This window comes from Enhydra lutris, unplaced genomic scaffold (assembly GCF_002288905.1).
Source record: "Enhydra lutris kenyoni isolate GAN:26980312 unplaced genomic scaffold, ASM228890v2 scaffoldscaffold6, whole genome shotgun sequence".
In the NCBI taxonomy this organism is placed as follows: Eukaryota; Metazoa; Chordata; class Mammalia; order Carnivora; family Mustelidae; genus Enhydra; species Enhydra lutris.
In genome coordinates this window covers 14,496,520-14,520,584 of record NW_019154090.1, presented here as the reverse complement: position 1 = coordinate 14,520,584, position 24,065 = coordinate 14,496,520, and the positions used below count along the sequence as shown (strand labels likewise).

The following is a 24,065-nucleotide window of genomic DNA, read 5'->3' as shown; positions in this document are numbered from 1 at the left end:
GAAGCAGTCCTAGTGATGACTGACCCCTGCGGAAGAAACACACTGGGGAACATGAATGGGTCAGAAAGGGGAGCCGAGAACACAAAGGACTTGCAGAGGGAGGACTGTGGTGATGAATAACAGGGCGGGCCAATGTTTCGAGGTGATAGTAGTGATATTAATAATAGCATTCAGATGGGCGCCTGGGTGGCTCAGTGGGTTAAGCCTCTGCCTCCGGCTCAGGTCATGATCTTAGGGTCCTGGGATCGAGTCCCGCATCGGACTCTCTGCTTGGCGGGGAGCCTGCTTCCTCCTCTCTCTCTGCCTGCCTCTCTGCCTGCTTGTGATCTCTCTCTGTCAAATAAATAAATAAAATCTTTAAAAATAATAATAATAATAATAGCATTAAGCACTTAGCATGTGCCACGCTCTGTTCTAAGCACTCTACACTGCACACACTAACTTGTTCTCACAACCCTGCAAGGTACATACTGTCCTCAAACCTATTTTACAGAATAGGAAATTGAACCACAGAGTGGTTTGTCACTAGCAATGAGAACTCAAACTCTAAAAGCACAGTCACCACTGCACTGCCTTAGCTTGGACCTGAAGCCTGCTCTGACTGAGTTGTGTGCAAAGAGCTCTGGAAGCCAGACAGAGCCCACTCAGCCAGTTGGGAGCAGGGATCAAGGGAGAAGAGGGTATCTGAGCTGGGTCTTGGTGTCTTTGAGATGGTATCTGAGCTGAGTTGAAAAATTTGCCAGGCTTGTTAGAGGAGGAAGGGCACCCCAAGGAAGGAGAAGAGCATGAGCAAAAACCCAAAGGCTTGAAAGTGCACCCTCACTGTCCAGAGCAGGAGCCACAAATTGCCCGGTGTGGCTGAAACCGGAGCGCGGAAGGAGAGGAAAGGAATTTGGACTTGATTCTAGAAGCAAAGGGGAGCCTTGAAGGTCTTTCAACAGGGGACCAGCGAGGTCAGATTCTTTTAGCTAGATCATGTTAATGTTGAGCTCATTGGCGGGAGCTAGAGGCAGGGATCCCGTGTGGAGATGATGACATCAGAAACGCCTTCCCGGCTGTGTGCCCCCACCCTCCTGTCCCATCTGCAGTATGGAGCACCTAGAAACACTCAGAAGAGACGAAGTATAAGTCACGCAGGAATGCATGCCGCCTGGAACGGATGGATACAGTGCTCAACTTTCCCATTCCCTGCGCGCAAGAACCAAAGGCTGCAGAAAGGAAGGACGGTGGGGGAGGAAAGGGGCCTCACCCCGGGCTCCTCCGAGTTCCAGCCAACTGCCATGCCCTCACCCTACCCGCCACCCCAGCACCCTCACCCGACAGTTCCAAGCCCCCGCCCCGGACCTCCCTCTTCCAGCGTCAGGCGCGTCGCGGCCCGGCAGGCCGAGCTGTCCACGTCCAGTTCCAGCCGCGGGGAAGCTACCCAGCTTGTCCGCGCAGCCCTGGGCTCCTGCGCCTCGGGGCGCCTCGCTGCTTGGCTTCCCCCTCTTCCGAGCCTCGGGTGGCGCCCCAGTCGGGCGGGCCCTGACACCTCCCCCAATCCCCCCACCCCCCACCCCGCTCCTCCTCTCACTCAGGCTACGCGCTTTGCAGTGTCTGCTTTTATTCCCTCAGGACGCGGAGCCAGCAGGGGCCGCGCCTCCCTCCCGGGGCTGGGCGGAGAGCGGGACCCGGCGGAGGGCGGGAGGTGACAGCGCCCTCGCCCGAGGGACGCGCGGTCTGGGCGGAGGCGAGGGCGACTTTTACTGCACGCCTTCCATCATCTTCAGGAACTCTGCGGGGAAGGAGAGGAGAAGCATAAATCGCACGAAACCGCCGAGAGCTCTCCACCCCGCCCACGAAGCCGCGGACAGCCCCGTGCGTGGGGGCCACGCCCCGGGCGTTCCGCCAGGCTCCGCCCCCCGCCGCGCCCCCGCGGCCCTCACCGTCGAAGTCAATGCGGCCATCGTTGTTCTTGTCTCCGTCTTTCATGAGGGATTCGATCTCCTCGTCTGTCACGTGCTCCCCAGAGGCCCTGAAAATCTCAGCCAGCTCCTCCGCATCGATGTAGCCGTCCGCGTTCCTGGGGGGCGAAGGGACAGGGTGGGACTCAGGGCAGGCAGGGGCGAGTAGCCCTGGCCCCGGCGACGCCCCCTCCCTCCCCGCCCCGCGGAGAAGTGAAGCGCGGTGTGGCCGGGCCCCCGGCGCACCTGTCAAAGATGCGGAAACACTCGGCCAGCTCCTCCTCGCTCTTCCCCTTCGCATCCTCTTTCATCTGGCGCACCATCATGACCAAGAACTCCTCGAAGTCGATGGTGCCGCTGCCTGGGGGGAGCAGGTGGCGGATGAGCCTCACCCCTGCATCCCCACCTCTCCCGCCACCGTCTCAGCCCCGCCTCGGAGAACCACCTGCTCACCGTCCTCGTCCACCTCCTCGATGATGGCGTCCAGCTCCTCTTTGGTGGGTGTCTGGCCCAGCATCCTCATCACCGTGCCCAACTCCTTGACGCTGATGTCCCCGCCACCATCAGCGTCAAACATGTCGAAGGCAGCCTTGAACTCTGAAAGAGGCAGAGGACTGCGGTGGGGCCGGCTGGACTGTCAGCCTCACACCTTCCGTCCCCTGCCGGACACCAAACCTTGCCCAGCACACCTCCACGCGGCAGCCAGCCCTCCCACCCGCACCCCTGCACTCACCAGCGATCATCTCCTCGCTGAGGTAGGACCGGGCCTCCGCCTGCTGGTCCGTCTGCAGAAGACACAGAGTGAGAGAGTGGAAGGGGCGGCCCCAGAGCTCATTCTTGCCTTAACCCCATTCTCTTCAACCCCCTTCTGTCACTGTGCTTTGGTCTTCCAGAAAAATGATTCCAAACCAGCACCACATTTTGCATGCTCCCACAGCTACCTGACCCCCGTTTTGAAGAACTAGGGAGGAAACACAGCTTATGCCCAAGGTATTCAACCTTGCTAATCAGATGTCAAGTCAGGAATCCCCCCCACTAACCTCGGGCAAGTCATTTATTCTACCCTCTCTCTTCTCAGCAGCTTTTCAGGGATGAGGTGACATCTGGGATGTGAAAGGGTTTTGGACAGTGCCAACACGATTCCAGTGTCCTCTCCCAGTTTTCCCTAGCTCTCAGCAGGGCCTGGCTCTGTAATAGGGGCTCAATACATGTTTGTTCTCAAATAAATAATAATGCAAGGCAAAGTCATTGAGCACTGGTTAGGTGTCAGGCCAGAGACTGGGCCCTGGGACCAAGAAGACTCAGACGCATCATCCCTCCCCTCCGAGAACTTGTGGAGATGGAGATTTTAATTTTCTTTCTTATCATTGAGCCATTGGAGTAAATACTACTGGTGCTGGGGAGAATATGATGGGGGCCTTGTGGAGGTGAAAATAAGATTTGAGGGGAGGGTTCTGGCCACATCCAACCCAAGCCATCCAGCTATGGGGCTTTGAACTGAGGCTGGTTGGGGGAGGGCTGAGGTGGCCAGGGCGTTCTGCCGGCTGGCTACTACCCTCTTCCTTGCCCTCACCTCCTCCCTCCTCCTTGCCCACACAAGAGGATGGGCTATTTTTAGCCTGGCATGGGCAACAGCAGCTGTCCTCCAGGGTCTAGTTACCCCTTGAAGTGAAGTGGGGAGGGGGACCTCAGGGGAATTGATAGCCCCAGATTAGGAATCCTCTCTGGGAGGCGGAGGTCTCTCTAACCTTGGTCTATCATCTTCTGCCCCTTCTCCGCACCCTCGGAGCTCTTGGGATCCTGCACCTTAGCTGGCTTGAGACCCTGCAGAGCCCCCCCCCCTTCTTCCAGAGGAGTCTTCAGGAGAGTTTGGCAAGGCTTCTAGCCCACCCCTGCTGCTGGCTTGCTGGGTGACTCACTATGGCCCTCAGGGTACCCCCCCCCCATCATGAGGGAGACAAGCAAGTAACCCCTCATGGCTCCATGACCAACACAGCCGGAGCCTCAGGTCTGCAGGGAGTCAGCAATCACTGGAACACCCCAATCCCCCCCACCCCTGGGGAAGTCCAAGGCCTTCTTCCCAGACTTCCTCCTAGACATCTGGGCTCCAGGAGCCTTCATGTTCCATCTTCAAATGTCCAATTACTAAACTACAGAACACCCAGATCTGGCCTGGAAGAGGTCCAGAAGTGTTTCAGCAAGCAAAGGGATGAAGTCCCTTCTTGTCCTTACCATGGTTGCTAGTCCCAGGGCCTCCTCCTCTGCTGCAGGTCACCTCCTCAGCACTCCACCACCCGAAGATGCCCTGGCCTGCTCCAGCCCCTCGGATTTGTAGGGGCACCCTCTCCTCCCACCTCCCTGCTCCCCAGGACTAGTTGTCCTAGCCAATCAGATCCTGGGGTCAGCGAGCGCCTCCTCCCCCCACTGCATCCCAGAGTCCTAGCCCATTACCTAATTTAGCCAAGGGCCCTTGCAGAGAAATTTAAGCCTCTGAGCAGGTGGCAGGCCTTGATGTCCTAGATTCTTGGGAGGAGAACCCGCCCTGCTCCACTGCCTTAGGGAGCCCCTGCTCAAGAAACACGGTGGCTCCAAGATGGGTAAAGGACAATCAGAATGGAGAAAAGTGAAGCACACAGCAGACAGGGAAGAGGACAAGCCTGTGAAGTCTGAAACCCAAGATCCCGGTCCTGTCGCTGCTACCTGTGCACTCTTAGGCAGGCGACCTGCCACTCTGAGCTTCAGTTTCCTTCTCTGGGAGGTGGAGATGGGGACATTCGTGACCTCCCTCACAGACAGACCATGGGAAATGAAGCCCAGCTCTAAGTCACCTAGCTTGTGCCGGCTCCATAGGGTTGGTGCTTGGCAAGTGGAACGGCCGATCTGTCTGAACCGTGGTAGAGGGCCGGGGAGGGGAGGAGGAGAAGGTGACAGCCGCAGTCATTGAACCTCTAGGAAGAGCCACATACTATGCTAAGCATTTTAACCATGTGATCTCACCTAGATCACCCCTATCCCATGAGGGAAAAGCTATTATTCCCTTTTTACTAGGGGCTTTGTAAATCATAAAGGTCTCAAGTCATATCAGTGATTCTTATTAATCCTGAAGGGAGGGGCACCTGGGTGGTTCAGTTGGTTGAGCGTCTGCCTTCGGCTCAGGTCATGATCCCACGGTCCTGGGATCGAGTCCCACGTCAGCCAAGAGCCTGCTTCTCCCTCTATCTCTGCCTCCTGCTCTGCCTACTTGTGCTCTCTCTCTCTCTCTGTCAAATAAAGAAATAAAATCTAAAAAAAAAGAAAAAAGTCCTGAAGGGAAGTTGGGACAGCCCTTGAGGGGAACTGTCCAAACGAGAAATCTAGGGAGGGGTCCAGGAGATGGGTATGCAGTCGGAGGAGAAATAAATGTTGAAAGCAGATCTTTCTCTCAAGTTTACCTTCTCCAGGGAAAAGGTGTTTGAGATTCCTTTTTTTTTTTTTTTTTTTTTTGAGGGCAAGGGAGACTAGGTAGGGGCAAGCTCTCCAGGTGAGTAAAGGGGCAGCCGGCCCCTTCTTAGAGCTCAGTGAAGAAGTCCCGAGCCCCTCAGCTGTCCATCTGGAGAGTGAAGGGATGGGCAGGGCAAGTCCAGGCTGAAGGGAGCCCATCCTCCAAACCCACAGGGTCCAGACTGGGTGTTGGAGAGGTAGGCGATGCTGTGGACAGTGGCTAAGCCAACAGAAAGAGCACAAAGACAGCTGAGTGCACAGCCTGGGGCCAGTGAGAGGAGGCTGAATTCCAAGGAAGGCAGACGGACGGAGGCAGCTGGGCCGCCATCTTCCTCTATTTATAGGCATTCCCAAGAAAAGCTCAGTGGAGCTAGGCCAGACTACATAAGGCCTCCCCTGGCCGGGCAGAAAACCAAGGGGGCAGTGACACCAGGGGAGTCCAATTTGGATGTGAGCCCTGGAGCCACTAATGATTCCTTTGAAGCAGGGAGTTTGGAACCCTCAGCAATCATTTGTTCATTAAATTGTTCTTTCATTTATTCAGGAAAATAGATAAGGTGCAAATTTACCTATTCACTCTAACTCCTCCAATCTCCATCCCCTTCCCTCCCCATCCTGCATGCTGCTGTGCTCTGGTCAGACTAAAACGCAGCTCCAAACAATGCCCTGTGTAGCCTCCGGGTCTTTGCACATGCTGCTTGTTTCTGCCAGAACTCCCATCGTCTTTCTGTTCACCTGCCCACTTCCCTGTCAACTTTCTCAGCTTTAACATCACTTCCTTGTGACACATGGGTCATTCAGACAGTAGAGTATGCAACTTTTTTTTTTTAAGATTTTATTTGTTTGACAGAGAGAGAGCAAGAAAGGGAACACAGCAAGGGGAGTGGGAGAGGGAGAAGCAGGCTTCCCAGTGAGCAGGGAGCCCAATGCGGGGCTCGATCCCAGGACCCTGGGATCATGGTCTGAGCCGAAGCCAGACGCTTAGCCACTGAGCCTCCTGGGTGCCTCAGCACACAACACTTGATCTTGGTGTCATGGGTATATATGTATATATTTTTTAACTTATTTACTTATATTTATATGAATATGTATTTAAATATATATCTATATTTATATAAATATTTAATTCACATATATGTGTATATATACACATATATGTATATATTTCAATATAGTTAAATATATAAAATATCTATAATTTATACATAAATATATAACATATAATGTATATATAAAATATATAATTTATATATATAAATATACATTTAAAGGGGCGCCTGGCTGGCTCAGTCAGTGGCCCATATGACTCTTGATCTCCAGGTCCTAAGTTTGAGCCCCACATTGGGTGTAGAGATTACTTGAAAAAAAAATACAAATAAAAAATAACATCACTTCCTTTGAGATCCCTCCTCCCCTACTAAGGCCAAGGGAGTCCAAGGCAGTCTCCAGAAGTTTCTTCAATCACGGCCCTGAGCATGCCACATGACATGCCTGCTCTAAGTTCCATGGACCAAAGACTGTTACTATTCATCACTGCGTTCCCCAGCACGCAGCACTTAGCACACACTCAATAAGTATCATGTTCTTTATACGAATAACTGGATGGAGGGGCATCTGGTTAAGAGGAGGAAATTCCTAACCGTCGGAATAATCATGGGAACGGGAAGCCTCCAGAGAGAATGAGCTTCCTGTTACTGAATGTATACAACCAGGAATTTAATGACCATCTCTCAGGGCAGCTGTCGGGAGATACTATACAGAATCCAAGGAGGGGCACCTGGGTGGCTCAGTGGGTTAAAGCCTCTGCCTTTGGCTCAGGTCATGATCCCAGGGTCCTGGGATCGAGCCCCACATAAGGCTCTCTGCTCAGCAGGGAACCTGCTTCCTCCTCTCTCTCTGCCTGCTTCACTGTGATCTCTGTCTGTCAAATAAATAAATAAAATCTTAAAAAAAAAAAAAAAAGAATCCAAGGAGAGTGGAGAATACAAGACTTCAGGAAACCTAGTTCTCATCCTATTTGTAAGACCAAGGTAGGTACCTTCCCCTTCTGTAAAATACAGGTACCAGACCAGATTTCTAACGGCCCATGGTATGAGCACCTGCTTTGTACCCAGACTTGAGAGACATAGACCCAAACACAAGTTAATATTGTTTGGTGTTCAGTGAATGAGTGAGTGTTGAATGAATTAAGGAATGAAGTGTGTCCTTTTTTGCCCCCACACCCTACTGCTAAGCTGAATGAAGAGTAGCGTGGACTTTGGGCATAGGTCCCAGCTCCTCTATTTCCTAGCACTGGATTTTGGGAAAGTCAGTTTGCCTCCTCATCCTGAAAATGGGCCATTATTATCTGGTAACAGCCCCCTTCCCCAAGATGTGAGTGTGAGCTGTGTGTGGCCCCACAGAAAACGCCTATAACAGGATGTAGGTCATGGTGGAACCTTTGTGCATAGCAGAGCAGGGAGTGTGTTTCCCATTCAGAGCTACTTCCCCCACCCCTCCTGGGCCGTTCAAAAAGGGTAGGAAGGATTGTCAGAGAGATCTTATTTGCTCAATTGGAGGACAGCAAGGCCTTTTGACGGGAAGTGGCAATAAATTCTTCCTGACCCACTGCTGCCCTCCGGGTAAAAGATAAAACACAGCCAACCTTTTCAGAGGAGCTGCTGAGATTGCCAGGCCTTCTGTGTGGGAAAAGAACAGAATGAGGAACTCAGGAGAGGTAGGCTGCAAGGTCCCACACTCAGAAACCACTGGCAAGCTGTGTGACTTTGGGCAAGTAAGCCTGCCTTTCTGGATCTCACTTCCTCGTCTGCTAACTTCTTATGTGCGAGGCTCCAGTGAGATTGCAAAGAACCTGTGAGCACTGGAGGAACAACGATAACTATGTAACTGATCAATTTGTCAGCCTCTGCTCGCGCCAGGCACTGGATCAAGGTCCTTACAAGGACTGCAAAATTAGTACTAGTATTACTTGAACCTAGGCTCCAGGGTTGACGTCAGATTCCAACTCAGATAATAGGTCTTCCTTGGCCTCAATTTTTTCACCAGCTAGATGGGCTTTCCACTGTGGCGTGACTTTTGAAAGTTAGAGTATGGCTGGAGACTGTGACAGGATAGAGTGGGGGCAGCCGGGACAAACTGGGTCTTCGGGACGGGTGGGAGGATTCGCGGAGGGTGCGAGCCCCTGCGGATTGGGTACGATCCCGCAGAAGGCTGGGGCTCGCCCAGGCCTACCCAGGATTCCCAAGTCCCTCCCGGAGCGGAGTGCCCGGGATTCCCGGGAGGCTCCGGGGAGCGGGCGGGGCCGGGGGCGGGGCGGCGGCAGGAAGCGGCCCGAACGTTGCTGTGAGCGGCCTGGGCCCGGCAAAGCCGGGCCGGCCTCGGTAAGCTGCTGGAGCTGCACCCCGGACCCCGGGGGATCGCGCGCCCCTGAGCACACCGCGGGGCGCGGGAGAGACGCGCCAGCAGGCGAAAGAGACGAGAGGGGTGTCCGGGCCTATCCCGGGAAGAGCGCGGCCCTAGGCTACGGCGGAGGGAGGGTGCGACGCCAAGCAACGCCCGGGCCTCGTAGGACCCCCAACGGGCTGGGGCGGGGCCTCCGCGGCGCCCCTCCCTCCGCCAGCTGGGCCCCGCCCCTCCTCCCAGCGCGGGGCCCAGGGTCTCCCTCCCGCCCACGCCCAGGCCCCAGTGTTGGGCTCCCCCCAGGGTGCCATGGCTTCGCGGCTCCTGCACCGGCTGCGGCACGCCCTGGCCGGCGACAACCCGGGGGAGGCGGCGACCGGTCCGGAGGCCGAGCAGTTCCCGGAGAGCTCGGAGCTGGAGGATGACGACGCCGAGGGCCTGTCCTCCCGCCTCAGCGGCACCCTCAGCTTCACCAGCGCCGAGGACGAAGAGGAGGAGGACGACGAGGACGACGGAGAGGTTGGCCCCGACCCGCTGCCCTCCGGGGACGGGGCGTCGGGAGAAGATGCAGGCGAGTTGCCGAAGACCGAGGCGGGAACCCTGGGGCTCGGTTAGGCCTCCACCCCAGCCCTGTTCCCCAGCCGTTTCTTGGCTGTGTGACCTTGAGAGAGTCACAACACCTCTCTGAGCCAAGTTTTCCCTTGTGTCAAATGAGGGAAATCATTCCCATCTCGGGGTTGCTGGGGGCATTAAATGTACAGCGTCTGGGATACAAATCGTAATAATGTGCTAGTGATGTTTTGGGGTGAAAATATTTAGAGCCCACTGTCCGCCAGGCATGGTGTTTGGCACCAGGTCCCTCTCTGGCCCTCAGTTTCCATTATGTCAGATGGAAATAAAGCCTGTCTCACCTGTTGGGAGTATGAGTAAGGTCACCACACGTGGTTTATGTGGCCCTCAGCCCCAGGCCCACTGATGTGACTGGCCGTGTGCCCTTGCAGATGGGAGCTCTCCACCTGATGGGCAGCGGGGCAGTCAGCCACTGGCAAGGCAGTTGCAGGATTTCTGGAAGAAGTCCCGGAACACCCTGGTGCCCCAGCGGCTGCTCTTCGAGGTGACCAGCGCCAATGTGGTCAAGGACCCACCCTCCAAGTACGTGGTGAGTGAAGGTCCAGGAAGCCCTGGGCTGTGAGTCTGAAAGTCTGGCTAAGAGAAAGTAGGGAAGACTCCCAACTTCCCAACTTGATAAATGGTCAATCTATTTTAGGAATGGGGAAACTGAGGTCAGAAAGGGGATGTAATGTGATCAAGTCCTTGGGCAGATGACTTAGCTTTCTGAGGGATTATGGATCTGCCTCCCCATCCTGGTTTTGAGACTAAGAGAACTGCCGTGTGGGCTCCCCTTCCCCCAGGTTTTGCAAACTGTAGCAAAATACAAGATACACAAGAAAGAATATTATCTGGGTCAGACCTGAGACCCAAGTTGCATTGGTTAGTAGTTAAAAAAAAAAAAAAATGGGTTTTGAATCCAGACTTTGATTCAGACCCCAATTATCAGCTGTTTAAAGTTGGGTGAGTTGTGTAACTTTGATGACCCTATTTCCTCATCTGAGGAGTGGGAATAATGCAGAGGATTGTTGAAGAAATTAAATGAGTGCACAGAGAGCCCTTAGCACTGTGCCTGGCATTATGAAGAACTTGATAAAATGGTAACTATTATTATGACTTAACTTTGGCTTGAAAATGTCTGGCGTCTAGGGCCTTATACCCCAGGTCAATCAATCCCTGGGCACCCACACTGTACACAATAATCTTGTTCTGAGGGTTAGATTTAGGAGTAAATGGTGTTGAGATGAAGAGCAAGGGGAAGGCCTTGGAGTCTGGTTTTGCCTGTGGAAAGGAGAAACTGACATGGGAGAATGAGGTCTGCCGGGTCCTGAAACCCAGCCTGACCTGGCCAGTCCTGGCAGACTCAGACTTCCCTCATCTTCACCACCCTCCTCCGTTTCTGACTCAGCAGGCAAAGGGCCTGGAGCACTGTCCCACATCTGGGCCTCTTCATTCCTTTCTGCGCTGTGAGTAAACAAAGGCCACGCCTATGGGGTGACTGCTCCAATTTGAGCAGGGATCCACTCTGATGATCTAGTCTTAAGTGGCGAAAGTCCCAGCTAGGCCTCATGCACTGGGAAAGGGACCCTCAGGAACAGCCAGGCAGCAGGGAAGTACTGGGTGATTCTAGGAAGAGAATGACAAGATAGAGCAGTATAGCCGGATATGCTCTGGCCCATGTCTGGAGAGACAAGTCCCCTCCTCTGTTCCTGGGGTGGGGTTGAAAGCCGGGGCTCTGGAATGAGGCGGGCCTGGGTTTGAATCCCAGCAGGACCATTTACCAGCTATGTGACTTAGGGGAAGTCTTGGAGCCCTTTGTCTGTCTTGTAGCCTGCTTCCTCAGCTGTCAGAGTCAGGGGCTCCCTCCTTGCTGTGCTCCATAGTAAAGTGCCCAGCACAGCACATCGTGGCACGGGCTGGTGCTCAGTTAATGGAGCTACTGTCATTCTTACCCCTCTTGGCAGGACATTACAAAGGTCAGATGAAATAATGGATATAAAATGTTTCCTTTTTGCCAAAAATTTAAAGTAAAAGCTACATGAATATAGGGGGTCATTTTAGACAATGCTTCCTGAAGTGTATTTTGAAGGAAACTGGTTTCTTGGAATGTTGATAACTGTTCCTTTAAAAAAAAAAAAAAAAGTTTTTGCAGCCAGTGTTTTTTGGGAATGCAGAACTGAGCGGGAGTAAAATAAACTTCTTTAAGGTAAAATCTTTTAATCCTTAGTATTAATGTCCACTGAATCTTGAAGAGAAGTATAAGATAGACCAGAGGTGGCTAGAATATTGGCAATTTCACAGAACAAATTCGAGAGAAAAGTCCGGGTTTGGTGTTAGTGTGCCTTCAACATCTCATGCTTAACAAATCCCACTTTTCAAACCTGGTGGGTCAGCGTTATTACAGATTAATCTGTATGCGGATCCTCAGGCCCCAGGACAGCTTCATGGTCATCTTGATCAGCGTTTCTCAAACATCACTCATTCCAGGACCACCTTCATGATTCTCGTCCTAGCTAAATGCTACTGTACCATTCCTTGCTTAACATTTTTAAGTAAACCTACTTTTTTTTCGTAAATAAGTTCAAAAGACTTCAAAGCACTACTATATGTGGAAAGCCTTGTTTGCCATAAAGACAACCATAAAAATTAATGAATTAAATACAATAAAAGCAGTGAAAATGAAACCGTGTCATTAAAACCCTGCAAGAGTCCTGTTGCCTGAAGGCCCAGACCTTTGCTTTCTGGGTCTTTTCTGAAAGGGGAGATGAGAAGTGTTGGAGAGGTGCGTTTCAAAAAACCAAGCTGAGAGCTTCTCAGCCTGTAGACAGGATTCAAGGAGTACTCGGCAAGGGGCGGGGGGGCCACCTCCTGTCTCCACTTCAGTGTTATTTACTCCAGTACCAACCACCTGGAATCTCAGGCCCGATATTTACTTATCCGCATCCCACACGTGAGGGGACACTGACCTAGGTCACCGCTTCGCTCACTAGAGAGGAAAGCAAGACCCAAGGGGGGACTGCCTTGCTTGACGACACACTGCAAGGGAGTAGCTGACTGGGGGTGTGCCCCGATGCCCTCTTCACAATGATCGCTCCTTGGTCTATCTGAAGACCTGTCCTCCAGGTCTGCTTTGGAATAACCTGGCTAAGGATGTGGGGGCTCTGTTTCCAGAGTGGAACAAAGTCCAAGCTGGTCTTGAAGGTTGCTTCAGTGGCCCAAGAGATTGGCCTGGGCTTCAGCTCCCAGCTGGTTTACCAGAGGGACTGTCTGAAGAGCTAACTGCCCTATGGGAAGGGAGTGCTCCCTGAAAGGGCAAAAGGGGTGGCAGGTCTAGGCACTGAAGCTCATCTCTGTCTTTCTTTCCCCGTGCTGCCTTGGGCCTGGGTCATTTCAGACGAGCCTCAGGTAAGAGGGGACTGGGCTCCCTGGCTGCCGCCCCAGCAGCTCCCACCCTCCTGGGCCCAGTCTCAGGGGCCAAGGGAAGAAGTGGGGGAATGCAGCTTGAGGTGTGGGTATGGGGAGTGAAGGGGCGCGCGGACAACTCACACCTGCGCTGACCCCACCCTCCCTGCAGCTCTACACCCTCGCCGTGATGGGTCCAGGGCCACCCGATCGCCAGCCAGCCCAGATCTCTCGCCGCTACTCGGACTTTGAGCGGCTGCATCGAAACCTGCAGCGACAGTTCCGGGGCCCCATGGCTGCCATCTCATTCCCCCGGAAGCGCCTGCGCCGGAATTTTACCGCAGAGACCATCGCCCGCCGGAGCCGGGCCTTCGAGCAGTTTCTGAGCCACCTGCAGGCAGTGCCTGAGCTGCGCCGTGCCCCGGACCTGCAGGACTTCTTTGTGCTGCCCGAGCTGCGGCGGGCGCAGAGCCTCACCTGCACTGGCCTCTATCATGAGGCTCTGGCGCTCTGGGCCAATGCCTGGCAGCTACAGACCCAGCTAGGCACCCCCTTGGGCCCAGACCGCCCACTGCTGACCCTGGCTGGGCTGGCTGTGTGCCACCAGGAGCTGGAGAACCCTGGGGAGGCCCGGGCGTGTTGTGAGAGGGCCTTGCAACTGCTGGGGGACAAGAACCCCCACCCTCTGCTGGCACCCTTTCTGGAAGCCCACGTCCGGCTCTCCTGGCGCCTGGGCCTGGACAAACGCCAAACAGAGGCCCGACTCCAGGCCCTGCAGGAGGCAGGCCTGACCCCCACGCCACCCCCCAGTCTCAAAGAATTGCTTATCAAGGAGGAACTGGACTGACTTTGCCTAGAGTTAAGGCCACTGTGGGGACAGGCACCACCCCAGGATGGGGGGTGGGCAAGGAGGGCATGAATAGCAATTGGGAAGCTGTAGGGGGTGCTGGGAACCCCTAGAAGTCCTACAAGTAATTTGTAGCAAACCAAGGACATTCCTTCTGTCGAGCTGGGTTTAGGACAAGCTTCGGCCGGGTTTGCCCTGGGGTGGCATAGGGAGGAAGTCTGATGCAGCCTCTCCAGCTCATGAATGTCTGGGGACTGTGCCCCAGGGTAGGTCAATGTTACCTCTTCCTTGGCCCAAGGGCTAGGGACTCTTCCTCGGGAGTCCTGGAGTAGGGCTGCCGTCTGGCCCAGGGGAATTAAAGGCCAGCAGCTCCAGTGGTATTAGTCTCTTTATTGGGTTTGGGGATAGAAGGTCCAGCCCTTGACTGCAAGGTGTTGGGAGGAGAAGGGTGACCCTTGAAGCCCCAGGCCAAGCTGGTCCCTCTGGCTACAGCTTGCTCTCTGAGTCCCAGGGCTTCACTCGGATCACGCCCTCCTGGGCACAGGACACAGCAAGGACACCATCCCGACGCCATAGCCGCCCTTGGACCAGCCCCCGGGAGCCACCTGTGGGTGAGGGGAGGGGTGATAATGGCCTTCTCTCTCCTTCAGAGCCTGGCCAGACAAAGCTTCTTGGAAAGTGTGCAGCTGCTCTGGCTGCCCCGTCCAAGGGCACGTCGAGTGTTGTGGCCTCTCCCAGTCTCTAAGTGCCCCTTTATGAGCCTATTGGGAATGGTCCCCGGGGGTAACTCCTAAGGGAACCCCCCTTGACAGTTTGAAAGCACTTTCACATATCCAGTGGCTTCCTCAAAAAGCTCACAGGGGGAAGAGTTCTGAGGGCAGTCTCAGGTCAGCAGCTTGGCTAAGTAGATCCGTCCCCACTCTGGCTACTTAGGGTAGGAAACCCAGCAGTTCCCTTTCTAATGAATCAAACTGGGTGCTCCAGGGTGGTAATTCACAAAACAAACAAATAAAAACCCATCCTCACCCCTATCAGGAAAAAGGGCGTGTGGGGAGGACCTGGGGCCATCACATCTGGCCACCCTCCCAGCCTGAACACTCCTTGCTAGCAGTGGGCCTGAGTGGAAGGTTCCAGAGGGAGCTGCTGGTCTCCCTTACACAGAGTAGAGCTCACTTAGTTCTCATAATGGCCAAGTGAAGCAGGCCCATTTTCCAAATGAAGACACCGAAGTCCAGGGAGCCTCTGGCCCTCGGCCATAAGAAGCAGGCCAAACCCGAAGCCAGGTGTTCTAACCACAGGGTTGCTAATCTTGTGTTGCAACACTCTTGGTGCTGGAGACTCCCCCTTCCCTGAAGAGAGATTCCCTTCAGTTCTGTCCCTGTTTTACAGAGCAAGGCTTTTCTTCATCTGAAGTATACTTGCCTGGAAAAGAACCCAGGGCTCTGAGACTAGACACTGATGAAGTCTGGGCTTCTCTGCACACCATGAGTATCCTAAGTAGCGGAGCCCTTAGAGACTATGGAGGGCCCTGACCCCCAGTCAGGTTGGTTAATCCACACTATTGCTCAAGGGAGCTGCTTAAAAATTAGTTTCCTGGATTTCATCCAAGACCTGCTGAGTCAGAATCTTGGGAATGGAACCTGAGTATCTGTTTTGGAAAGGCTCCCCCAACTGGCTGGCTAACGTGCCACCACGTTCAGATACCATTGCTCTATGTGACCCTATTTGTTTAGGAGGAGAAACTGAGGCTCAGAGAGGAGCTGGGACTGGTCCAGGATCACACAGAGAATCTGCAGTGCTTCTGGGCCTAGAACTGGGTCTCTGATACTCCCTGCAGGCTACAGAAATTAAGCTTAGCAGGTGTCCCCTCTCGAGCCGCATGCTGTCATTTTGAAGACAACAATGCCAGAGACTAGGGGGCCAGGAGAGGAAGCGAGGGGTGGTGCCCCACAGGATCGCCTGAGAAAGCAGGCTTCCTGCCCCACCCCGCCCTCCCCGCGCCCCCCTCCCGTCAGCCCCCTTGTCCCCCATGGCCCCGTACTCACCAGCCCAGGGGCTCTCACACTCATAGAGCATCCAGTGGTCCGCTCGGAAGGGGGTGTGGAACCACATGGAGTGGTCCAAGGAGACCATGAAGCGCACCTTGTGCCGCCACTGGTGGGGCAGCATGGCCGTGCCCAGGAAGGCATAGTCCGAGATGTAGGCGGCCACACAGCAGTGCATCTTCATGTCGCCCTCCCCTGCAACGCGTGCGGGCCCGTCAGCCCCAGGCTCCTGGGCTTTACAGCTCAGGACCTGTGGGGAGGCAGGCAGAGAGGGGCTGCCGTGCACAGATGTGTAGAGTGTTTGCTGCATGAGGGTGCTTGGCCTGAGGAGTGTGTGTGTGTGTGTGTGTGTGTGTGCGCGCGCGCATGTGCCATCTGACAAAGGAGGTAGGGATGGGCAGAGGGCAGCGCTAAGTGAGGACTGAAATCCAGTCTTCGCTCCTTAAGTCTCCCACAATAAGCCTTCCAAGGGAGTGTCTTCTTCCAGCCTGCACAGAGGCCATATGGTTAGCAGGGGTCCTAGAGGGGTCCTGGTCTTCCCCAGAAAGGGTCTCCGTGAGGATTATTATAGTCCCATCCCCTTTATCCCCATGCAGGCAGCAGAGAGGGTCCTGGTGAGAAGCTACTTCCCCATCACACCAACAAGGAAACAGGCCCAGAGAGGGGAAGTAACACGCCCCGTGCCACAAAGAGCACGCCTAGCCCCAGTCCTCGGGGTCCTCTTACCAATATGGCCCCGGGCTCGCACCCAGAACATCTGTTTGGGCTCCATGCTCTGCAGCTGATTCAGGGCAGGTGGCTTTACCGGCCTGATTTCAATGGGGACCTCCTTAGCAGCAATTCGGTTCAGTCCCACTCGGTACTTCTCTTGGAGCCTGGAATCCCTGAAAGCAAAGGGGAAACGGAGAACCTCTCTGAGCTGCCTCTGTGACCCCCTCTTTCCTCCACAGGGACTCCTGACTTTTCCCCACAGCTCCCCTCCCGTCTGACAGGCAGGAGAGCACAGTGTCTGACTCCTTTCTCTGCCACTTAGGCGCCCTGTGGTCTGTGCCAGCTTCTCTTCCCATCTGCAAAATGGAGCCGGTGACGGCCACCTACCTCCTCTAACACTTGAGAGTGGCAAGGCGGACCCTACCACAGGCATGCTTCTAAGCACACATGACCTCGTCACAACAACCCTGTGACACAGTGCTGTCATCACCCCCATGGGAGAACTGACCTGAAATAAGCACCGGGAGTTCCAGGAGCTTGCTCAGGCAATGGAGAAGGCAGCATGTGGACCCAGGTAGTCTAGCTCCATGTTTCAGGCTTTGACCCACATGGCTATTCTCCACTTTCAGGAAGCAGGCTGAGCAACTCAGACCGACCAACCGAACCCTAAGCAATTGGGAAGACCGCGTTCCCAGTGTGTGGGGGAGGGTGGGCGCCCATCTCCAGGGAAGTCCCTCCGCCCTGAGCGCTCTTCACTGGGGTTTCCATTTTCAGCCCGCCCTTCTAGGGCACGGTCCCACAGACCTTACATGATGGTGGGACATTCTGTACCTATACTTCCCACTAGGAAGTCGGTAGCCACATGAGGCTACTGAGTGCTTGGGGTGTGGTAGTGCGACAACAGAATTGTTCATTCTATTTAATGTTACGTTAATACAGCCCCATGTGGTAGTGACTTCCTAGCTGGACATCATAGCTCTAGAATCAGGGACCTCTAAGAACAATGTCCTCCTTTCATTTCAGTGAACATCTGGGGGCGCTGACAGCAGACCAGGCCCTATGCGCACTCCTCTGTGGGCAGCGCTAAAACTACAATCCACTGAGCTTTCACGGAGTTACTTACCATCTCTTACCTCACTTAATCCTCATAGCAGCTTTGTGAGGTAGGAATCATGATTAGTACCTTGGTGCCTGTGAGCAGAGGCTCAGAGTGGGAAAGCAACTTGCCCAAACTCACACAGCTAGCAGAAACAAGGGTCTGCATTTGAATCTGGGCCTTTACCAAAAGATCATACCCATTCTATCCCATCGGTGCTCTGCTGCCTTCCCAGCAGGCAGCACGGGCCAGGGGAGGTCTCCTCGGGATGCAGCTGTGAAGTAGGCAGAACAGACATGACCATTCCCGATTTTTAGGAAAAGCAGGACTCTGAGAGGCAGGCTGGAGAGCCAGGCAAAGTCACACAGCAGGGGAACACTAACAGAGGCACAGACCCGGCCAGAGTTCATGTGTCCGTCCTGTGTCAGGACCCAGAGCTCTCTCCCCTGCCCCACAATGTTCCCAACTTTATTGGCTGTGATCCAAGAGAGAAAGGTATTTCACCAGGTGATATTCAAATATTGAACACACACTAAGGCAAAGGCAGCAGGGAGCATCACACGCCAGGCATTACCTGCTAGGCTGCCGGATCATGAGTGACCCCCAGAGGAGCAGAGGGACCACTCAGGGTTTGGAGAGGTATGTACCAAGTGATCACAGAAGTGTGTCTGAATTTTAACAACCAGGAAAGCTGTAACAGTACCTGACCCGGCCGAATCAGAAGCTCTGCACTTACATCACGACCCAACATGCTCACCCGTGCGCACAGACACACGCACACCACAGATGCACACAACTGAAGCTCAAGTTTCAGGAAAGGGGGCTGACCCTGACTACGCACGATACACTCCAATACCTGTATTTTTTAAAATGCCAGTAAGACCCACTAAAGGATTCCATGACCCAATCCCAGGTGACAACTGCAGGTGTCCCGGAGCCTCCAGCTCTCTCACCTTAAATACTGGTCGATGAGGGCCTCGTGGTCCAGCAGCTCTTCGGGCGGGGGCACGCTGGGCATGGAGAACTGGTGCCGCACGGGGCTGGGCTGGGCCTGCTGGAAGGAGGCCTGGAAGATGAAAATGGGCCTGCCGTGCTGCACGGCCTTCACAGAGCGCACCGAGAAGCTCGTCCCCGTCCGCGTCCGCTCCACCTGGTACAGCACTGGCACCTTGGGGTCCCCTGCGGCGGGCACAAGTGACATGGTGAGTCCGAGAGAGCCCCGTATGGGCGGTAGTCGTCACCACGGCTGGAAAGGCACCTCCGCTACTCCTTCTCTATTCCTTTTCTGCCCGGTAGCCCCTGACTGAGGTCTGCTATGGCCCGGGGACTAGGGATGCAGTGAGGATAGCAGAGCCTGTCCTCAGGTGCTCCAGGACAAGCGGAGCGCCTCTCCTTCCACAGCCCAGAATCGGGAGACATTCCCTCCATTCACATCCTGGCCAAGCCACTCACTATCCACTAGCCATGTGGCCTTGGGAAAATCTCTGAGCAGTTTGCCCATCTGTAAAATAGGGAACATACCTCTCAGGATCTTAAGGAGAATTCAATTAGAGTTGTAAAGTGTTCAGAGTAACGACCAGCCACAGTCAAGTGCTCCATGTTTGTGAAAGAAAATAATCTCAGCTTTTGTCTGGTTTCACCTATTGACTGGAATCTTGTCATGAGTCTAGGACAATCTTCTAGATCAGAGGTCAGCAACTCTGGCCTGAGCCTTTTTGTCTGTTCGCTTTAGAACAAGCAAAAGCTATTTATTCGTAGTTTAGTATAGCAAGGGAGTCAGTCACCCTCACTTGTCTGGCAGAAACTCAAAGGCAAGCAGAGGAGCAGAAAAGCATTACTGTGAAAAAAGACTGACTCTGTGGCACGCCAGGAGGCTGCTGGCATGGGGAGTCTGCAGGGAAGCGAACTAGAAGCAGGTAGTCTCTGTAATTGGGTAGGTGTGCGTATCTGGCTTTCTCTGGTTGGTCCTAAGTTGGAAGTGGGGACAAAACTTAGGGAGGCTATCAGCTGTTAGTCCAGTCTTTGGTGTTTGGGGCTAACTGTTATCAAGGGTTATGGTTTGGCTGCCTGATCTGGTTGCCAGAGATGGCGGCCTGATTTCCTGTAAGTCTGATGTGTAGACAGTAGATTGGCTTCCAGAGTTCTGTTTTTTTTTAAAGATGTATTTATTGGGGGGGGGGGGGGGGGGGGCAGAGGGAGAGTGTCTTCAAGTAGACTCCCTGCTGAGTGCAGAGCCCAACTTGGGGCTTGATCTCACAAGCCAGGAGATCATGACCTGAGCCAAAAACCGAGTCAGACACACCACTGACTGAGCCACCTGGGCAGCCCAGAGTTCTATTTTTATATATGGTCTGGCCATTATCTGTTTGACTATTCATTCTCTTAGGAAAAGCTGCCAGTCAGTCACTTCGTTCTAGATGCAAACAACAGTCACTTGGCCCTTCTCTTTTGGGTGTCTGCATCGCCAGGGTAGGATGGAAGTCACTGGCCCTGGGCTGAGGCCTATTAGCTAGCCCTCAAAAAACCAGTCAGGAAGGTTTCTAGGATGAGTTTCCTTGGTGTCCCTGAAGTCCTTCGGTGTCTGATTCAGGCTGATGCTGGAGAACTCTGATACCTTGGCAGTGAGACATCTTAGGGACAATATTCAATATTCAGATGAAGGAAGCAGGTCTCAACCAGTGTGCTTCCTCCATCATCATCCAAATGGGGAGCCAACCGGGCACCGGAGGCTCATTCAACAGCAGAGTATCACCATCCAAAGCTGGCTGGTTTGCTCAGCAACCTGCTGGCCAGCATTGCCAAAGGGCCATTTTTATCAGAATGGGGGCCCCTCAAGGTCTTCAGGCCTTTAGGAAGGGATTCCCAAGAGTCCACATCCTGGATACAGTTACATGTGCAATCTGATTTCAGGGGCTGGCAAGGAACCCTCCTTTCCCTACCTACAAACTTTAAAAAGGAAATAATAATGGGGCGCCGGGGAGGCTCAGTCACTTAAGCATCTGCCTTCGGCTCAGGTCATGATCCCAGAGTCCTGGGATTGAGACCCATGTTGGGTTTGCTGCTCAGCAGGGAGAGCTTCTCCCTCTCCCTCTGCTTCTCCTCCTGCTCGTGCTCACTCTCTCAAATAAAATCTAAAAAAAAAAAAAGAAAGAAAAGAAAAAAGGCTCTAATCTATATTTGGCTGTAGCTAAAACATATTATTTCTAGTTACTAGTGATATACCTTTCAGTGTCAATGAGTTCCAGACCTGTTCTTGGACATTTTTATTGGAACAGAGCAGGTAGGCCCTGGAATATATTGAAGGAAGGGTCAAACAGTTGTGGAGTGACTGCTGGGTGCCAGGTGGCATTAGAAACTAAGGCAGGTCAGGGTACCCGGATGGCTCAGTTGGTTAAGGCTCTGAATGGGTTTCAGCTCAGATCATGATCTCAAGGTCCTGAGATCAAGCCCCCACCCCCCCAACCCCAAAAATCAGGCTCGACCCTCAGTAAGGAGCCTTCTTGAGAATTCTCTCCCTTTGCCCTTCCACCCAGCAGGCGGTCTAAAATAAATAAATCTTAAGAAAAAAAAAGTGGGGGTGGGGGGCACCTGGGTGGCTCAGGTCATGATCCCAGGGTCCTGGGATCAAGCCCTCCATCTGCATCGGGCTTCCTGCTCTGCAGGAAGCCGGCTTCTCCCTCTCCCACTTCCCCTGTTTGTGTTCCCTCTCTCGCCGTGTCTCTCTGCCAAATAATTAATCAAAATCTTGAAGGAAAAAAAAAGAGACACTAAGTCAGGTTTTCTCAAGTGGGTCTCACAATAGTTATGCAAAGGTTTTTTCCCCATTGAATAGATGAGGAAATTGATGCCATTAGTAACATTTTTTAACTACACACAAGCCCCTCCCCCCCCTTTTTTTTACATATTGTCTATTGCTTTTGTTTTTTTTTTTTTTTAAAGATTTTATTTATTTATTTGACACAGAGAGAGAGATCACAAGTAGGCAGAGAGGCAGGCAGAAAGAGAGGAGGAAGCAGGCTCCCTGCTGAGCAGAGAGCCCGATGCGGGGCTTGATCCCAGGACCCTGAGATCATGACCTGAGCTGAAGGCAGAGGCTTAACCCACTGAGCCACCCAGGCGCCCTGTCTATTGCTTTTGCCCTCAAAACCTAAAATAGTTTTTTTCAAGGAGATTCCCGGCCCAAATGGGGCTTGAACTCATGACCCTGAGATCAAGAGTCACCTGCTCCAGTGACTGAGCCAGCCAAGTGCTCCAAATCACAAACTACTTTTTATCTGGCCCTTTGCAAAATAACGTTTGATGACTCTATACTCTTGATTTGCCAAGCTCTACACCTATCTCAAGTCAGATGACCCCTGTACTACATTCTTCTTTATCTGCAGAGCAATACCTGGAAAAAAACAACAACAACAACAACAAAAAACTATCATTCTATCCCAGATTTTTAAAAAAAGAATTGATATGATAAATAGCCAAGGACAACCACACTCACCCCAGCCTCTTTTATTTAAAAATATGGAAATATCATTGTTGGACGCCCGGGAGGTCACATCTCACACTTGCAAGAGAGCTTCCCTTTTTGCCTTGCTGCCAAGAAGCTCAGAACAAACTTTATAAAACTGTAACAATGTGCCTTAGCCTAGTTTTTTTTTTTTTTAACCCAATCATTTCTCCCAAATCCTGTTACTACTAGTCTCCTGTCCGCTGACTTCTATTTTAATAGTCCTGTAAGAGTTGCCAATTATTCAATACATACTGAAAACCTGCAGCCTTTAAGAAGCAGGTAGGGACACAAATGCTTGACGATTATTTTGAAGTAGTAGCGTGAGCATGCCTCATTTTACGCTGCCCTGGATAGAGACCTTCCAAGGAAAAGGATCCTTCCCCCAAAATCTGGTAGCTCTCTCATGGTTTGGACTTACGTCCCAAGAGTAAAAGAAAAGCAAAGGAGGAGGGTAGAGTATGAAGCTTGGAGACTCACAATCAGGTTTAAAAATCCCAGTGCTGCCTCCCTGAGCACTGACGGAGGTGGTTCCATAACTTCTTCTGGTCCCCATTTCCTTCTGGAATGGTGGCAGGAATTCCCACCCCCTCCTGTTGACTTGTCAGGACCAAGGTAACAAGATAATATACATAGCTATGCTCCATATCATGCAAATTTTACTTATTCCCATAAATTCCTCATTCAAAAAGAATATCAGTTCTCATTCATGGGAAACGAGCAACATTCCAGAACCCTCCCCTTCTCCATTTTTCAGGTGGGATGAACCAAGCCTGGTGGGGATGTGGATGGTAACCTCATTCAAGACTGCTTGGGGAGGGGCACCTGGGTGGCCCAGTGGGTTAAAAGCCTCTGCCTTCGGCTCAGGTCATGATCTCAGGGTCCTGGGATCGAACCCCGCGTCAGGCTCTCTGCTCAGCAAGGAGCCTGCTTCCCCCACCTCTCTCTCTCTGCCTACTTGTGATCTCTATTAAATACATAAATAAAATCTTTAAAAAAAAAAAAAAAAAAAAAGACTGCTTAACGAGTTAGTGGCAAAGCTGAAACCAGACCCAAGGTCTTTTGATTTTGCAGGCTGGTGCTCTCTTCTCCAAGCCAAGCTGCTTACTGTGGAACTCCTAGCAGAGGTGACAGCACCTCTCCAAGGATCCAGTACAGGGCTTGGCACCAGAAGGTGTGGAGAGAATGAACAAAAACCTGCAGGGAGCAGTTAAGCAACAAAGTCTTATGTCATCTGTGCCAGATAACAAGTAATGTGGGAAACAAAGGCAAAAGAAGAAATTAAATTTCCTTACTACAAACAATGCACTGACAAGTCCTTGAAACAGGCAGAGTGACATTCCTCTAGGAACTCAGCTGCCTCAATGTTAATACTTTGCTAAGAAGAAAAGGCAATCTTAGCTTAAACATTATCCAGACCCCCACCCCTGTAAGTCTTCTTTAAACATAGAAATTCCTATTCCTCTGGGAACTTCCTTTATCTCTACCCCCCAAGATGCATGTTGGCAATCATCCTCCAAGCATTTGGCCCACTGATAAACATCTGAAGAGTCTCATGACTAAGGTTTTATTAGCCAGTAATAAATGACCTTTTCCTAACAACAGCTAGCCCCCCTCAGGTTCCTGGAAACCTTGTTTCCAAAATACCTTGGAGGCCTGTGCTGTCCCTAACCCCCTCCCAGTCACTCATCACAACCCCAGTACAGCTCTTTCTGCTCATGGGCCTTGCCCCATGCTCTGGTAAAACCACCTTTCTGGAGGCACCTGGGTGGCTCAGTTGGTTAAGCCTCCAACTCCTGATTTCTGCTCAGATCAGGATCTCAGGGACACCCCAGTCTGCTTGAGATTCTCCCTCTCCCTCTGCCCCACCCCTGCCCCACACTCTATTCTTTTTTTTCTTTTTTAGGTTCTATTTCTTCATTTGAGAGAGGGAGAGCACAAGGAGGGTAGGGGGCAGAGGGAGAGGGAGAAGCAGACTCCCTGCTGAGCAGGGAGCCCAGCGGGGGGGGGGGGGGGGGGGGGGGGGGGGGGG

The 24,065-nt window shown here is 52.9% G+C and overlaps 3 protein-coding genes across 4 annotated transcripts in view; 1 reads left to right on the top strand and 2 right to left on the bottom strand.

Annotated features, from left to right (window-relative positions):
* Positions 1 to 1,678: 1,678 nt before the first annotated feature.
* On the bottom strand, positions 1,679 to 4,263 carry LOC111141753 (troponin C2, fast skeletal type). The gene is made up of 6 exons (XM_022494558.1): positions 4,176 to 4,263; positions 2,677 to 2,728; positions 2,397 to 2,540; positions 2,190 to 2,304; positions 1,926 to 2,062; positions 1,679 to 1,774 (listed from the first exon to the last, which is right to left on the bottom strand). The coding sequence occupies exons 1-6, from the start codon at positions 4,176 to 4,178 to the stop codon at positions 1,743 to 1,745; spliced, it is 483 nt and encodes a 160-aa protein (XP_022350266.1). The 5' UTR covers positions 4,179 to 4,263; the 3' UTR covers positions 1,679 to 1,742.
* Positions 4,264 to 9,119: 4,856 nt separating this feature from the next.
* Positions 9,120 to 13,690, top strand: LOC111141410 (sorting nexin family member 21). Its single transcript, XM_022493935.1, has 3 exons — positions 9,120 to 9,393; positions 9,824 to 9,981; positions 13,006 to 13,690. Exons 1-3 carry the CDS (start codon positions 9,132 to 9,134, stop codon positions 13,678 to 13,680), a joined length of 1,095 nt encoding a protein of 364 aa, XP_022349643.1. The 5' UTR covers positions 9,120 to 9,131; the 3' UTR covers positions 13,681 to 13,690.
* Positions 13,691 to 14,052: 362 nt separating this feature from the next.
* The window catches only part of LOC111141409 (acyl-CoA thioesterase 8), a 12,173-nt gene continuing 2,160 nt past the window's right edge, over positions 14,053 to 24,065 (bottom strand). Inside the window, exons 3-6 of one of the 2 annotated variants that reach the window (XM_022493933.1) lie at positions 18,486 to 18,711; positions 16,452 to 16,609; positions 15,726 to 15,920; positions 14,053 to 14,285 (exon numbers count right to left, since the gene is read on the bottom strand). In XM_022493933.1, the coding sequence (XP_022349641.1) occupies positions 14,167 to 14,285; positions 15,726 to 15,920; positions 16,452 to 16,609; positions 18,486 to 18,711 (698 nt within the window). In that variant the 3' untranslated portion in view covers positions 14,053 to 14,166. Of the gene's footprint in view, positions 14,286 to 15,725; positions 16,214 to 16,451; positions 16,610 to 18,485; positions 18,712 to 24,065 lie in introns of those variants that run through there. The other variant, XM_022493934.1, reaches the window with a different exon arrangement.

Bases quoted from the DNA above. Each gene is read 5' to 3' on its own strand.
- LOC111141410 (XM_022493935.1), top strand. From the start codon at position 9,132: ATGGCTTCGCGGCTCCTGCACCGGCTGCGGCACGCCCTGGCCGGCGAC. The intron at 9,394-9,823 runs GCGAGTTGCCGA...GTGCCCTTGCAG, and splicing joins GGCGTCGGGAGAAGATGCAG to ATGGGAGCTCTCCACCTGAT. The intron at 9,982-13,005 runs GTGAGTGAAGGT...CCCTCCCTGCAG, and splicing joins ACCCACCCTCCAAGTACGTG to CTCTACACCCTCGCCGTGAT.
- LOC111141753 (XM_022494558.1), bottom strand. The intron at 2,541-2,676 runs GTGAGTGCAGGG...TGCCTCTTTCAG, and splicing joins CAGCGAGGAGATGATCGCTG to AGTTCAAGGCTGCCTTCGAC. The intron at 1,775-1,925 runs GTGAGGGCCGCG...CCTTCCCCGCAG, and splicing joins TGGCCGCATTGACTTCGACG to AGTTCCTGAAGATGATGGAA.